The sequence below is a fragment of the Atheta coriaria genome, unplaced genomic scaffold (assembly GCF_025399875.1).
Source record: "Atheta coriaria isolate IRGN ID8LTWV9N9 unplaced genomic scaffold, Caltech_Dcor_3.1 hic_scaffold_6_pilon, whole genome shotgun sequence".
NCBI lineage: Eukaryota > Metazoa > Arthropoda > Insecta > Coleoptera > Staphylinidae > Dalotia > Dalotia coriaria.
Window position 1 is genome coordinate 2513568 of NW_027045448.1, and position 16614 is coordinate 2530181.

The window sequence follows — 16614 nt, forward strand, 5'->3', positions numbered from 1 at the left end:
GGAATAAGTAATAGTGGTGAATTGTTTAAAGGAGGTGTACGTGACTAAACGGGGACTTTACTCATGAGATTGATTGATAGCGAGCGTTTAAGCAAATACGTGTTTAACAACGTTTAGCCACGTGTTGCTTACGCTATTTCTTTTTACTTCCACTCTAGTTCTACGTTGTGATTTTTGTATTTCAACTTTTGTATTTTAAATCATCGAAATTTGCTCGCACACTACAACAAACTGAAAGGATATAAATACCATGCTGCGCGCCGCTTCGACACGAGTAGCAGCCCGCTTTGACGTGTTTAACTGATTTCGCATGGCATTTCATGCGGCCTCTCGCTGCTTCGTAGGCAAATACGAGTACGCAGGCGCAAGCTCCGTCAAGTAAATAATGTCCGTAGATAATGGGTATTACGTACGGCTTGGTCGTCCGTATATAAAGTACCACTATTTATGTCTAAAAACCGTGAAAAAACTGGCACCTTATAGGTGGAAGAAGTAAAACTAATATCGTTTTACAGTGACGCTAGCGACCCTCAAAAAAGGTTCTTTTGGATTATTATAAAAATTATCATATTTGCGCCGTACAGAATTCTTTCAATGTCCATTTCAACAACAAATTAAAATATCCAAATAGTTCCGATTATGCCGCAGTCAGTGTACACTCGTAAATTAAAATCTAGCAGGCCTGTTATGTTCATTGATGAATTCAAATCGACTTGAATGAATAAATATTAGCCATAGTAACAACAACTCAAGCATCCATCTATGCAGCACTCACTCATGGACATAGGTCCACAACAAGGTAGAAAAAAAAATCAATGAATTATCCTTCAGCGTAACTCATATACGTCAGCCTGTTTCGGAATGTAGACGTCTATCCGCCGAACAGATCTAGAAAAAATTTAAAGTTTGCAGTTTCATTGGAGCGGTATTAAAATGTATTTATGGGCTTGTCTCATTACACCATTCAGATTGCAATGCGTCTAGAATTGATTGCTCCTGTCAAATTACGGCGAATCGCGAGAAGTCTTGAAACACGTTTATAAATTACAACCGTAAACATATGCTACTGGCGTGATTTATTGGACGACATTCCGAACACCTACAAATTTGAGCGTTGGCTGCAAAGAAAAGAAACAGTTCGCATCATTTTTGCGCTCTCTGCATAGTTTGTGCAGCAGAGAATGTCGACGTCTTGTATAAATAGCCGAGGAAAATATTTAGGCGCCGGCCGGCGTCATTCACACGCTTGTTGACAACGATGCAGAATTATCATCGCTCGAATTCCTTAAGACCTATAGTTGGGCCTCCCTAACCTCGTTCATGACCTTTGTTCTTTTTGTCTTTATAATGAAGAATTTTAGTTTGGTATAATCTTTCTTTATGTTTGTCATAACGCAGTGACTAGAATTTATTTGCTTTCTTTGCGTATTCATATACGTATGAATAAATATGAAATGTTCATATAAGGTGAATTAAAATGGATTGGCCAATATCAGTTCGTAAACACTCAGGAGCGTGTGCGGCTTGGAAAACTTCCGAAAAATTTCAACAATTTTAAGCGTTTCCTCTCGAATAGTGCGCTTACTCGAGAGTCGTTTCGTTTTCTACAATTTACGCACATGTTTACGTAAACGTGAGATGAAGATGCGAACGCCGAATACCAAAACGTCACACAATTCATATGCGCAGCGTCAGAGGAAAAGGACTTTTGCGCTACAAATACACAAATATGTGACGGTTTGGTATTTTGTATAACTCGTAATTTACATGCGATTCAAATAGCAGTTTTATTAAAACGAAAACACGACAGTATTTAAAACAGTATAATTGTATTTGAGTATGTGAAGTAAAACGTTGAAAAAGTGATTGATTCTCGCAGTATTTATATTGGTAGGAATTTTGAAAGAGGTTTGGAGACATATTGTAAATAAAAGCGTCTTAAATACAGATTATTTTGTAATGATTGATTTTAGCTATTAATTTGATTAGTAAAATTAAGTTGAGGTAGGTGCATATTGTTAGAATATTAGATTTTTTAGCTTAATTACAATTAATTGCAACTACAAGACGGAAAAACCCATGTAATTAATTAGTATTTTGACTACGTACTTTCGAAAGGTAGGTTTTGAAAGCAGACGAACAGCGACGTAGGTAGGTAGGACGTTTCGTGTTTATGTTTATGTTTAATTATCGTATAAATTCCCGTAGGTGATATCTTCATCTATCTATATAAATAAAACTAACCCGGGTTAGTTACACCACTTATAACTCAAGAACAACTGGATACATTTTGATTATTCATGATTTTTTGAATTTGTCGCCGCCCCGAAAAGCAGAATAACTATTAAAATATCAAAAATTAATATTTTAAAGGTATTAAATAAGGGATGCAAATTAATATAGAGATTCAATCATACTTATAAGTAAATATTTGACTCCGAGATGGCGCTAAAGAATTAACATTTCTCGTTTCCTTAAAATAGAATTGTAAGCCGTTCAAGAAAGTACATATTGAGTAAATTTTTTCTAATAACTATGCCGACTGGCAAAGGTGTAATTAATAAGTAGGTAACAAAAAGTAATTAATAAAAGATGTACGTTTTATAAAAATGTCGACATGATATTTGAACAACTTGTAATATATTGGTACCTACTACTAAATAAGTGATATTAACTCAAGCTTGTTTACGGTATGCAATTTGCATTAAAATTGTTGCATTCTAGTCGAGTCGATTCAGAAACGCGATTCACCACAGAAACTTTAACAACAACATCATTTAGGAAAAAATCATTAGGTCAGAAAGCAAAGAGTAAGCAGCATGCCCACGAATTCCGGTAATTATCGAATTACCCAACGAATGCACGCGCAATTTCAATTTAACCGACATACGCTTGATTAACATGAACAAACCAGCGATGAAGTAAATTACCGTTTCACTTGCAAACCTCTTTTACAAACGAAAACTGAGCAACGAGCGCACTGAACTACGTAAATTGAATAACCTGATGTCGTGAATTTTTAGCAATTTATACACGCATACACACGCCTAAAAAATGCAAGCATTAGCAACGCTTCCATCCGGGGCAACTTCTATTATATGAGCATTGCGACGCGGCGATAAATTTTTACATCTTTCGGTATCATTTTGGACATTCGACCAGATATATATGTTTAGGTCCGACTGGCGCCATTCACACGACACACGTACGGCATTTTTATGAAACATTGTTTTTCGCGCATACGAATATGATAATAAGCCACATAGAGATACGGATTTATAGATTTATCATATTTCAGCATGTTTAGTACATAATAATTCGGCAACCGTGACTCGCAGGGGGACATGCAGACATCATCAGATTTGCGTCACGCCGACGACAAAACCAATGCGCCGCCATCAACGCATCTGCGACGGCGTCCATCAGTTCACGTGGTCTTGTCGTTTGTCGTCAGGAAACGTTATTGTGATTGTGCACGGCCCGAAAGCGAGAAGGCACTGTTAGAAAACCAGCTTAATCTGAATTGAATTTTACGACTTTCGGACGATTTTATTGCCCGCCACGCATTCAGGCTTAAACAGAGCCAAGTTTAATTTATTGATATACTGAATGATCAATTAAATTCGAAGAATTATAATACGAAGAAATTCAATTCCTTCCTGGTTACCTTTGTTACGCACTATTACAATATTTTTTCACCATCTATGTTGGGCATTTGTTCGCTAATGCTTTTATAGAAATCACATATAAGTAAGAATATTAATTGAAAATAACAGATTATAAAAAAATCACTCAAAGTCACTCATGGATTTTGACGATCTTGTCTAAAGTACTACGTTAGAAGCACGAATCAAAACTGCCTTTGTCTGGTAATTGCCAATGTCATCAAGCAATAACAAAAACAAACTTGCATATTACGTAGGTACGCTAGCTTTGTACAAATGCGTATTTAGATTGTTTAATGATAAGATGTTTGGTAGACTAATGCAACAATAGTTAAAGTCAGACCCAACGTTAAATGCGAAAAAATAAGCTAGTAACGGAAGTGTCAGGTCTTGAAAGGGCCGACGTATCACCCGGTTATACACCTGAGATATTTGTCCTGGCTATGAGAATGGAATGCGATGAAAGAGGCCCCCGAAATCGTAAAACCACCATCGTAATCATAAAAACGTGCCGATGTTGGTTAAAGAGTGATCGGTTTGCGCTAGGTGCGTGCTTTGGTGACTGGAAACCAGCTGTGCGTCACAAAGCAAGGTGTCAAGGGCGAGCGGGTCTGCGCGCCCTGCCACCCCCTGAACGCCCTGAACATTTTATGATCGACGATGAATAAGTTAACTGTGCGACCGGGCCGGACTTCTACCGATAATGGAAGAGAAAGAACTAGCAGTTTCCATCAGACAAAGATTAAAACTTTCTGGCCGTGACTATTACATATGATGGCAGTGGATGCAGTTAAATATTATGATGATGTGCTAGTTATGTTACGTTTATGTTTTCCTCTATACCAAGTGTCCAAAGCTTAGAGATGTATTAAAATCATAAAAACCGAGAAGAATCTAGAATCATGCTACAAAAATGAAATATTTTGGGTTAAATGCGATTGTTTTATGATGTAATGAAGAGATTTCGCTTCAGTAAGGAAAGTTGTAGGTTGTAGGTGAAGAGGCGCGAGACAAAAGTAAAACGCCTAAGACATTCATTCGTCATCTCGTCATCGTCGAAATGCAAGCAAAGGAGACAATTTATGTGCATCGCATGAACATAACTTAATAAACAAAAGAACATATTGCAACACACGCGCCATATGATGAGCAGACAATAGATAATTACCATCACGGTTTTGAAATCGGGCCTCCTCGCAGTTAAGCTCGAAGAAGGAAGAAAACGAAAAGTTTCATCCACCTCATCGCACGCGCATCAATATGCAGCCGGAGCCGCGACGCTCAGGCGCGCAGATCGAACGGTGATTTGAGGCGTTGCAGTCTTCAGCATGTCTTCTTGACAACACGCTGGTTATGTAATAATTTCCAGCATCCCAGACGGCCGCGCTATTTATAGCGCGGTTATCAGTCGATATCTGGAAGAGTGCACAAAGTGCGCGATTTGGAATTGGAAAACGTGCGCGAGCGCGCAAAAAAGAAGCCGCATGCGAACGCGGCGTATAAACATAGCCGCATGGATTGCATGGCGATCCCGTGGCGTGCCGTACCTAATTACCACATAGAAATCACGTACTTGTTACACATTCAGTGGCTGACTGGCGCCTGTCTCCACTCGCGGCGTGCGCGCTCCGCGCTTGCGTTCGCGAACATCAATCAAGAAGCTGGTCGCGTGCAATAAGCGCGCGATTCCCAATCGGCGAGTGGAAAAAGAGGAAATTTAGGCGCCAGACGCGCACGCCGTCCCGCGAAGAAGACAATAATAACGAACGGCGCTGGCGGCGCGTCGTAAATAATACGCAACGCAACGCGGGTACGCGGGCACCGCCGATGATGCCAATAATGCTGACAAGAAACTGCGTAAGCACACACTCTGTATACGGACACGGCACCGGCAACACATTGGCGACGGACGGTCCGTGCGTACAGAAACACGGACACCCATACACGGCCGACATTTACACTAGGAGATACAGATACACAACGAGATACATCAGTTTGAATCAGACCGGAGAGCGAATAGGGTGACCACAACGACGACACACAAGACGAACGACACGCACCAAACGAAAAGTTTTACAGACTGGAATCAGTCGTGTGAATTTCTTCGGCGCGATCGCTCTGCCGCAAGAGGTGCCGACTTTCCAACATTTGAATTTGTGCGCGCACAAGTGCGAAATAAATGATTCCTCCCGCGGCGGTCGTCATTTTTAAATTTAAGTTGCGCGCGACCAACAGCGAAGTGGAGCAGATGCAAGGTGCAAGGGGCGTTCGCGGATTAATCATGTCCACGCTGCTGCTGTCCCTGCTGGGGGTGTCGTCCATCGCGATTCAGCAATGTGCCGTGTGGCGCGAGATTGCGCCATGCACCTGCAAGAAGGAGTACACCTCCAAGATCTCGGTGACATGCATGAAGATGGAATCGTTCGGGCAGGTTGTCTCGCTGCTCCAGAACAAGTTCCAGCCGAAGGATCGGATCATTCTGAGCATCGGGGAGTCCAACCTCTCCGACCTGGGGGACCGCAGCTTCAAAGAGCTAAACATGACAATCGAAGACTTGAAACTCAATCACAACGAGCTAAGGTAACCATCCAGCCCCCTTACGTATCTGTCGGTCGTAAATAAATAAACAAAAACAAACAAACAAACCGCTGCGACCATTTTGTTTGCGGCAGCTTCATAATGCGAAATCCAATCGGCCGTCGTTCCGACGCTACTGGTTTTTTACCAATCGGTCAGTCGTTAATCGATGCAAATTGTTCATTAACCAATCGCGGAGCAATTGCCCTGCATGCTGATTGGCTCACGGTGGTGACTGGCAGTGATGCTCTCGCAATGACGAATTCGGTTATTTGCGAATGATCGGAATTGACGATAACGAGCGCAAATAACGAATGATGTGCCGATCGTGCGAACGATCGGCGGCGATGTGGAATATTTGTCGTGCACGATTGAATTGGAATTGAATGTAAATCAAGTAGGCGACAGAACTGAGTAATTGAAATATAGTTGGGTCAAGGGGTTATCCTGCGCCGGCGTGCCGGGCTGCCTTCGAGGAGCTGTGGCGCTTCAGCGCGCACCAGCCTGGCACCAGCAGTCCCGACGCTCCTACTTGAACTCCTGAACTGTTATTATGTTCGTACACTTCTTTTCCAATCATTTGCATGTGCTTACATGCATGCGGCAATTAATCACGTTACTTCACTAATTGTCAAATGACTTGTTTTTCATTCAATCGCCTGCATTCATTAATTTCGAGGTGCAACTTGATCAAACCAATAATGCCTAGGCCTTAAAGTAACATTTTATTAGTAAAATACGCAAAACTAAGTTAAATGTGTGCCGTGAAATATAAATATTCACTTTTTCATTTCTGAGCCCCACCAGAATTCTGTTCCTGCGATGGAAGGCGCGGACACTTTCTTAAAGGAAACTATTGACGTATGATTGAAAGGCAGCCAACAGGTACCAATTTAATGCCGGCGACGTGCGCTGAATCAGCCAGCGCGGATTGATTGAAATAATGTCATATTAATTGCGGCGATGGCTTAAATTAGAGACCGAGACGACTTTTCTTCGCCTCTTCGTCGGCGGCGATGGTAAAATAGCGCAAATAACACACACGCGCGCGGTCACGAGCTGCCGGTTAGAAATTACATGTCAAATGGCGAAGGAGCTCCGGCGCATTGGCGCCGCTAATCTGTCTGTGTGCAACAATTAACTGCATTAGCACTTTTTTCCAAGCGCCACAATTCGATCGCGTGGAAATTTCTTTCACTCCGCCAGTTCAATTTACATCTGAAATTGTTGTTGATAAGCGCGCGTGTTTTTACACATTAATTTATGGCGCGCCTGGACGAGATATCGGGTGCAGAAATTGGCGAAATGCGAGAAATGTCTCGCCAACGAGTCGTCAGAAAACCATAATCGCCGCTCGTAAAATTTTAATTGTGCATTTAATTAAGCGCAATGTAATAACACCCACTTTCGACTGTTTATGATATGCGGATAAATAAAATCAATTGTGTGCTTTTCTACGTTCAAGCCGGGATCGCTGTTATAATTAGTAAATGTGTCAAGATCAAGTTTTACATTGACTGCTCGCAGTGCCCAATTGAAGCAATAAATTACAACTTATGAAGGTACGCTGATTTTATAAATTGCAATACGTGAAACGAATTCAATCTCTTGTTTGGTTTCGTTTGGTTGCAGTGTGGTTCGGTTACAATAGGAATGCGAATACTGATTATTTACTTAAGCATTATAATAGATTGTTTATAATTTACGACCATTATAAAAATTTATTTGTTCACATTGATTTATTAATTAGGGATGGTAGTATAAACCTTATCATTGGCGCCATGTAATAATCATGCAACTGCGTCATTTCATCACACATACACCACATTTCCATGTTAAATACTAGCTTTTTCTTGTCAATTACGCAATGAACAAACACATTCGTCCTGTAGAAAGAGTTTAGCTTCGATCATCTCATTTTTACGACCTTGTTATTATTGACTTTTATTAATTAAATTAAAATATTACCAATGCTAGGCTCTGCGTCGTTTTTACATCGAATTTCATTTATCGTCATCGGGTTTTTCGAAAGTTTGCTTCTATATCGGCGTTAGGTAGCATCGACGAGATATAGGCGCCATACTCGCCAGGCGCCACTGGAACATTGACCCCCCACGGGATATAGGTTTAATTAATTTTACTTGCTTATATAAATGTCACGAATAATCCATAACAAATATTTATTGGCAATTTTGATGATCACAGATAATTTTTTTATAGACCTGCATATCTATATAACCATAACCTTTCACATTCAATATTTGTTTTTGATAATATATCATAACCTCAATTTACTCCCAAAAACATGGACACTTTGATTTGTTTGAAACCATACAAAGTTAATCGTTTTATTATTTTTGGGAGTTGGATTACTATGAATCATGCGTTTAACTTTTAAATAAACATTTTGATTTTGCTTATATAAATGATTTGAGTAGGTACATGAAATTTGAGTAGACGAATGATTTCACTGATACTAATTAATTTACTTACAACAAACTTTACAGAAAATATATAAAATATATAATTTAACTCAAATAGGATGACGATTTTTTTGGAGTAAAAAATGTTTCCAATAAAATTTTTGATGGTAGGGTTTCATGATTGTTGACGATCTCCATATTTTTAAAACCTAGTTATAATTGAAGTTGACTACATGAATATCTTGTTTCTAGTGAATTAACATCATTTACATTTTCGGGATTGCAACATGTCAGCTATATGAGCCTCGCGGATAATCCGATACCCGATATGCCGGTGCAAGTTTTTGAGATGATGCCAAAAATAAAAACGTTGGACATCGGGCGCATGCATCTTAAAAAACTCCCCGAGGAAAGTTTCAGAGTAAGCACCAATCACAACTCGCGAATTCGCAAATACTCATTCAAATGTCCTTCCCTTATCAGAGTTTACCGCTTTTGGATACCTTGGTACTGCCCGGCAACCAAATCTATCGAATCGACACGCATGCTATACCGCCGACGACCATCAAACTGCATCTTGCGCGAAATGCGATTAGGGATCTAAATGGTTCCCTGCGCCATCTGACTGATCTCCAATGGCTCTTCCTGAATACCAACGAACTGACCTCGCTGGATGGAGAATTGCCCATCAATGGCATAAAGATTCTTATGTTGCACGCGGCGAACAACAGTCTTACCAACATCCCTCAGGATATAAAAGCCTATCCGAATTTGGATAATCTTTTCTTGCAGAACAATCTAATAACGGCACTGGATGGCGCGCTAAGCAAAAGTCGAAAGTTAGAACGGGTGCATTTAGAAAACAATCGAATTTCTAGGGTAAGTATATATAATGCGCGTAAATAAAGGACCGTCTAACATGACCATTGTGCAGTTGCTTCCAGACGATTTCGAAGAAACGGAGAATTTGCAAGTACTCGAATTGCAGAACAACTTGATCACGTCCCTCAACAGCTCCCTGTTGCCACTGAAGCGCCTCCGATCTCTCAATTTGACGCACAATATGCTCAACGAGTTTTCCTGGCACGAAGTCAGGACGCTGACGGAATTGCGCCACTTGGACTTATCTTCGAACAAGATCAGGCATCTCAGCGGAATGACGCCAGTGAGTCATAAATCATTTGCCAAGCGGTTCGTCCACGCGCGAATTTGTACGCTTCTTATTTGATACACATTCTTTACATTTCCTGTTGTGTTATGCGTAGAATATGGTCGAATGGGAGACGAAGTTGACGAATCTTCGCTTGGACAACAATCAACTGCATTCATTGAATGGCGCCCTCTCGGGTTTGCGCAGCCTGCTGCGTTTAAATCTGAGCTGCAACAGTCTCTCACGCATCTCGCCGGACGATCTCATTGGATTGGATTCGCTCACCATGCTGGACATATCGCACAATCAATTGACAACACTCGAGGAGACAAGCAAGGTACCCGTCGGCACGAATACTATCGGCCTCCGATTTAATTTAATTGCTCGAATTGATACCGTTAACAGTTATAAATAGCTACATGCGTTTATTTGGGTCAATTCAACAAATAAAAACTTTCGTGGCTGCAAATGTTATCGCAATTATTTTACAGACTTTCTTGCCTGCGCTGCAAGAGCTGCTGGCGTCGGACAACTACCTTACCATGCTGGACAAAGATTTTCATGGGTTGCCCGTTTTATGCTGGGCTGATTTATCAAACAATCAAATTGTAGCATTGGGGCGTGATTTGGTCAGCAAGACACACTGCCGAATACATGATGGCGTACATGAGTCTAACTTTGGAACGCTTAAGATTTACCTGAAAGGTGAGTTCAACTCTCTTTAAATTCAAGTTATAAAAGCTTTATAATATAATCTCTGAATAGATAATCCGATTCTATGCGATGCCGCTCTTCCCGAAATTACCTCTTCAATGGAAGTCAACCATACTAAGATTGTGGGTGTCTCGCATTGTCCACCCTTGAGCGAGCAGCCAGTCACAAGCAAACCCAATGCCTTCCTCGGCTACATACCAGAAGTGACCACACCGCAAACCGTGTTACCTATTCAAAATGAGCCCATTTACAAAGTCGAGTCGAACAACGACGCGCGCAATCTGCAAGACCTGAACTATCCTTCAATAGGTGAACACGAGTTTGTGCCGATGCGACATGGTAAACACCTACATCGTCCGTTGGACACGCCACTTCCCTATCAGAAATACAACAATCCGAATCACGTTGTTATGAGCCACGCTCCGAATCCAATTCAACAACAGCAGCCCGAACTCACACCTATACGAGACACTTACAACAAACATCAACCGGAAACCCACCAGCCACAGAATTACGAACAACAATATCAACAACCCGTACAAATTCATGAACCTGTCAACGCATTGCCAGCAATAGTCCCCGAAAATCAAACTCGTGCCCATGATGAACCCACATTGGATGATCAACCAAGCGTGTCAATGATCACGGAATTACCAATGAAGGATCAAGCTATTTACACCAATGTAGATCCACACGTACAGCAGTTGCAGATTAGCGAACTTGCTTCAGAACTAGTACAGCTCCGCTCGCGGGTGCAAGAATTGCAATCAGAAAACGCACGTTTAACAATGAATCTCCGCAGTAGTTTGCCCGGCGTTGATCAACCCAACAATCCACACGATAATGATAGTAACAAGAACGCAGTAATCAAAACTGTTGACGAAGAGAATAACAACGAGCGGATAATCTATGAAGAACCCCGCAAATAATGCCGCTGCAGTTACAGCAAGCAGGAGAACCCGAACAAGTTGCCCAAGTGGAAGACCAGATGCACGAGCAGGCCGAGGAAATTCATGTACACGAACGCACAGAAACTTAACTCTGGCGTGCAATCGGTCGAAATAATTTTATACAGCGATGATTGACTAAAAAAGCGATTATTATAATTGGATGACAATTATGAAGTGACCCGAGATGGTCACAACGAGAGTTTAAAAATAACCTCCACCCAAAAAGGAAATGAAATTTCTAAAACATGTAGCCTTCGTGTGCCTTCATTATCAGTTGATAAGTAAATAACAATTAACATAACGATAGATTAGATTTTTATATAGAAAGCTATGAAAAGGGATAAAAAGAAACGGAGAGCAGTTTGCATCGACAATTGATTAACTTATTTAGAGAATTTATATATAACTAGTCACTACTTTAACTACTGGTAACTGATCGATTAATTCCACTCCTATTAATAGAACTACGTGATCGATAATTAAGATTACGATAAAGAGGACAAACAAACTACAAGTTATTATGAGTATTTTAAAGTTTTAAATATAACCGTTAACATTTTTTAACTTGTTAATGTGAAGCAATGGAATTTCATTTAGGTGTTATCGGCGAGCAGGAGGATGCTGTGGGTCTATTTAATTGATTTCGTTAGTTAAAAGACTGTAAATATGATGAATTATAGAACGTTATTAAGAAATACTTTAGTGGAAATAGTTGATTCAAGGACGTGCAGATCTGGATTTAATATTGTTCATTGAATTTGCAGTCATACAAATTTGTTCGAGCAAGAACTGGGAACGCGCATTTAGTTATTATTATTTTTATTTGGTTTAGTTAAGAAGAGTTGATAGAAATATTATTTTTATGTAAATAGCTTTAACACTTTCCCTAGATTCCTAGGTTTTGAGTTATGATCGAATTACTCCTTCATTTTTATTTTCTTTGAAATGTCATCAAATGAACATGTTGGGCAGACGTGGCACTAGAAACACTGCAAAAGGCTATAGCGAAATAGTTTTATTGAACCGTTGATAATGAATCACAAACATGTTTGTGTATTATAGTAACATTGTACTTTTCTGTGTGGTATATTTATGTTATATTGTATATGAATTTTCGTTAGATTTTAATAAAGTTAGATGTGACACGAGCCTACTTGCCACTTCATTTATATTTTACTTTTAGTCTACAAGCCCGTGACGGCCAGACTTTCGTCATTTTAGGAAAGATTAAAATGTGTGTACCCAACACAGCAAAGAACGACCCCCAATTATGAAACCTGGATCGTGATTCCTTTGGCAGTTAACAGCCAACAAAGATGTACCAATTGTGATATCAAATTCGTTCTTTTAGCGTTTGCTTGCGTGATCTGCAAAATAACACCCAGTATCTCTCGAACTATATGACTTTTTTATAGTTTCTCATCACAATGTTAGAGTTAAAGAGTTTCCCTACATGATGCATACATTTGCAACCCCCTAGCACTTCTGAAAATGCTCAAAAGTGTTTTATAGATAGTAACATTTTTCATAAAGTATGTATATATGGTGTTGAAAACACCCTGTATCTCATGAACTTAATTGACATTTTTACAGTTCGTCACCGCAATATTAAAGCTCGAGAGTTCCTCTACACGATTCATACCTTGTCAATCTTCTAGCCCTTTTTGAAGTGCCCCAAAACTCTGCCTTTAAAACTTGACATTTTTCAAAGAAATTTAAAGCATGGCGCGCAAAACACCCTGTATCTCGCGAACTAATTGATTTTTTTAAAATTTGTCACAGTAATTTTATAGTTCGAAAGTTTCCCTACATAAAACATTCCTCTTCAATCGTCTAACCCTTCCGGAAGTGCCCTAAAATACCCTTTAAAAATTGGCATTTGTCAAAAGAATTGAAAACATGGTGTGCAAAACACTCTGTATCTCGTTAACTATTTAACTTTTTTGAAGTTTTTTACTGCCATCTTGAAGTTCAAGAGTCTCTCTACGCCAGTGGTTCCTAACCTTTTCAAGGTCACTACCCCTGTGAACAAGTATGGAAATTGAGTTTACACCTAGCTAATTTAAAATAGTTAAAACCACATAAATTCGAACGAAAACATGCTTATTATGTAAGAAATTGCACGTTTACGTGACTAGTAAAGTAATATATAAATGTATATAATATATAAATAGCGCCGTGCTATCAGTTACCGTACAATTATTTTGTTTATTGCTATTTTAATACTATTTCGTGCCATCATGTGTTACCCCCCAAGAATCTCCGTTTTACCCCTGCGGGGGTAATTACCCCCAGGTTAGGAACCACTGCTCTACGCGATCCATATTTTTCTAACCCCCAAACCTGTCCAGAAGTGCCCTAAAAAGTACATACTTAAAATAGTGCATTTTTTGGTAGAATAACAGAGTCGAACTTTTTAGTTTAAATTTTTTTCGGTCGAAGAACAGGGCGAACTTATTTTCTTAAAATATTTTTGGTCGAACAACAGTGTCGAATTTTTTTGTTTAAACTTTTTCGGTCGAAGAACAGGGCGAACTTACCTTCTTAAAATATTTTTGGGCGACCAACAGGGTTGAACTTTAAAAAAAACGGTCGAAGAACAGGGTCGAATTTTTTTTTTAAATTTCGGCTGAACAACAGGATCGGACTTATTTTTTAAAAAATTCCGTGAACGCGGCGAGTTTAAATTGCGATTATCTCGAGAACTAAAAGGGCTTCGGAAAAAAAGGACTTCATATTCTTGATTCTTAAAGAATTCTTTTCAAGATGGCACCCTTCTTAAAAAACGACCAAAAATGCATAAAAAAATTTAACGAAAAGATTTTGTTATAAAAAAGGCAAAAGATTTCGCTTTTTTATGTCCGAAATTAAAAATTGGAATTTTTAAATTCTGTTTTCGGATTCGGATAGATCGTTTAATTCTATATTGATTATTTTAGTAACTTTTTTGGCTAGCATTTACCGTTTAAGCCCTATTTACAATTTTAATAAAACAAATATGTAATTTGAACAGCGACAAAACCAGACTTAATTAGGGTTATTATTATCAAAAAGCGTTATTTTAGAACAAAATTTTATTAAAATAAAGTATGTAGAATCACATGTTCTTTTATATTTGGTAATAAAAAGTTGTAATTTCCTATTTTTATTTTGTGCTTAGGATATGATAGAGAGAACGAATAAACCAGTTTTTCGCACTTATCTTGAAAACCATTAGAGATAGAGAAAAACGGGTTTCATATTCGTATGTAGAATTAAATTTTACATTATATAACATGTTAAAATATACAGTTATCAACACTTATGTAATAATTAAAAATGGTCAGTAACTTATAAACTAATTAAGATAGCGCAACCAAACCTGGATTAATGGATTTCTGGCATTGTTTTTCATCATTTTGGAAAGTGTGGAGAGAATTGGGGAGGTAATTTTATTTGATCGGTTTTAAATTGACCACTCATTTTCCGAAATATTAATGTTATCGGAAAACTGACTTGATATCTTTCATCCCCTTGGAAAACTGCATCGATTAGCGTTTTCCGTTTTCTTCTAGCTTAAAGAAAATTTTTTGAGTCCAAAAAGAGTCAAGTGTAACCTCTTGATGTTTTTGAGAGGTCTTTGGTCAACTTTGGAAAATAGAAAAACTAAATCTGCCATTTTGTAGATCCTTATCACGGCATGAACAAAATGAAGAAAGTCCTTTTCTATCTTTATTATTTTCCGAGAAAATCGCAGCGAAAATTTTTTTAGGCACATGTTATATTTCAAATTTTTTAAATGTTATCTTATCTAGGATTTGATGCTGAACATCGAGGTGTTTTTGGTTTTTGTTTATCTCTTTTAGTTCCTGAGATATTTGATTCTTAAGTCTCGATGGGAGTGCACATTACTTAATAAGATTTGCTGGAAAATTCCTTACTGCTATTAGGTGAAAAGTTGTTTAAATTGTTAATCATTAAGAGCCCCTCAACACAATGAGGTAGTTCTCAATATGTAATTAAACAACTTTTTTAAATGTCAGGTACCTCCGCCAATTTTTTCATAATTAATGACTTTTATTAAATAAGTAAGAAAACTACTGTTTTATCATTCAGAAATTCAAAATTCCAACTTTTTAATGTTTCGACGGGAAAATTTAAAGAAAAAAGTTCGGTTCAACCTTGTTATTCGACCAAAAAAATTTGACTTTGTTCTATAAAAGAAAGTATGAAAAAAATTTGAACCTGTTCTTTGACCGAAAAAATTTTTAACAAAAAAGTTCGACCCTGTTAATTGACCAAAATATGAAATTTTTGGGACAAAAATGGCTATTTTTAAGTGCTTTCTAGAGCACTTCTGGAGAGGCTAGGGGATTAGAAAAATATGGATCGCGTAGAGACTCTCGAACTTCCAGATGGCAGTAAAAAACTTAAAAAAAGTCAAATAGTTCTCAAGATACAGAGTGTTTTCCACACCATGTTTTCAATTTTTCTGAAAAATGCCAATTTTTAAAAGGCATTTTAGAGCACTTCCGGAAGGGTTAAAAGATTGAAAAGGAATGTATTGTGTAGGGATACTTTTGAACTTTAAAATTGCCGTGACAAACTTTAAAAAATTTAATTAATTCGCGAGATACAGGGTGTTTTGCGGACTATGCTTTAAATTTCTTTGAAAAATGTCAAGTTTTAAAGAGAGTTTTGAGGCACTTCTAAAAGGGCTAGAAGATTGACAAAGTATGCATCACGTAGGGGAACTCTCGAGCTTTAATATGGTGGTGACAAACTTTAAAAACGTCAATTAGTTCACGAGATACAGGATGTTTTCTACACCATATACACATACTTTATGAAAAATGCTACTTTCTAAAAAACACTTTTAAGCATTTTCAGATGTGCTAGGCGGTTGCAAATATATGCATCGTGTAGGAAAACCCTCTTATTCTAACATTGCGGTGAGAAACTATAAAAAAGTCATATAGTTCGGGAGACATTGGGTGTTATTTTGTAGACCACAATAATAACGAAATTTTCCAGTATTACGATAAATCTTTCTCAAAAGCAACGTGCCGAAACCAGGGATTGAACCAGGGACCTTTAGATCTTCAGTCTAACGCTATCCCATACAAATATGAACCATCTTGGAAAGAGTCTCTTGA

At 38.5% G+C, this 16614-nt stretch overlaps 1 protein-coding gene across 1 annotated transcript; it reads left to right on the plus strand.

Moving 5' to 3' along the window:
• The first annotated feature begins 5350 nt into the window (after nucleotides 1–5350).
• On the plus strand, nucleotides 5351–12627 carry ltl (larval translucida). The gene is made up of 7 exons (XM_065304881.1): nucleotides 5351–6245; nucleotides 8918–9086; nucleotides 9149–9544; nucleotides 9600–9830; nucleotides 9931–10152; nucleotides 10307–10520; nucleotides 10581–12627. The coding sequence occupies exons 1-7, from the start codon at nucleotides 5845–5847 to the stop codon at nucleotides 11456–11458; spliced, it is 2511 nt and encodes an 836-aa protein (XP_065160953.1). The 5' UTR covers nucleotides 5351–5844; the 3' UTR covers nucleotides 11459–12627.
• The last annotated feature ends 3987 nt before the right edge of the window (nucleotides 12628–16614 follow it).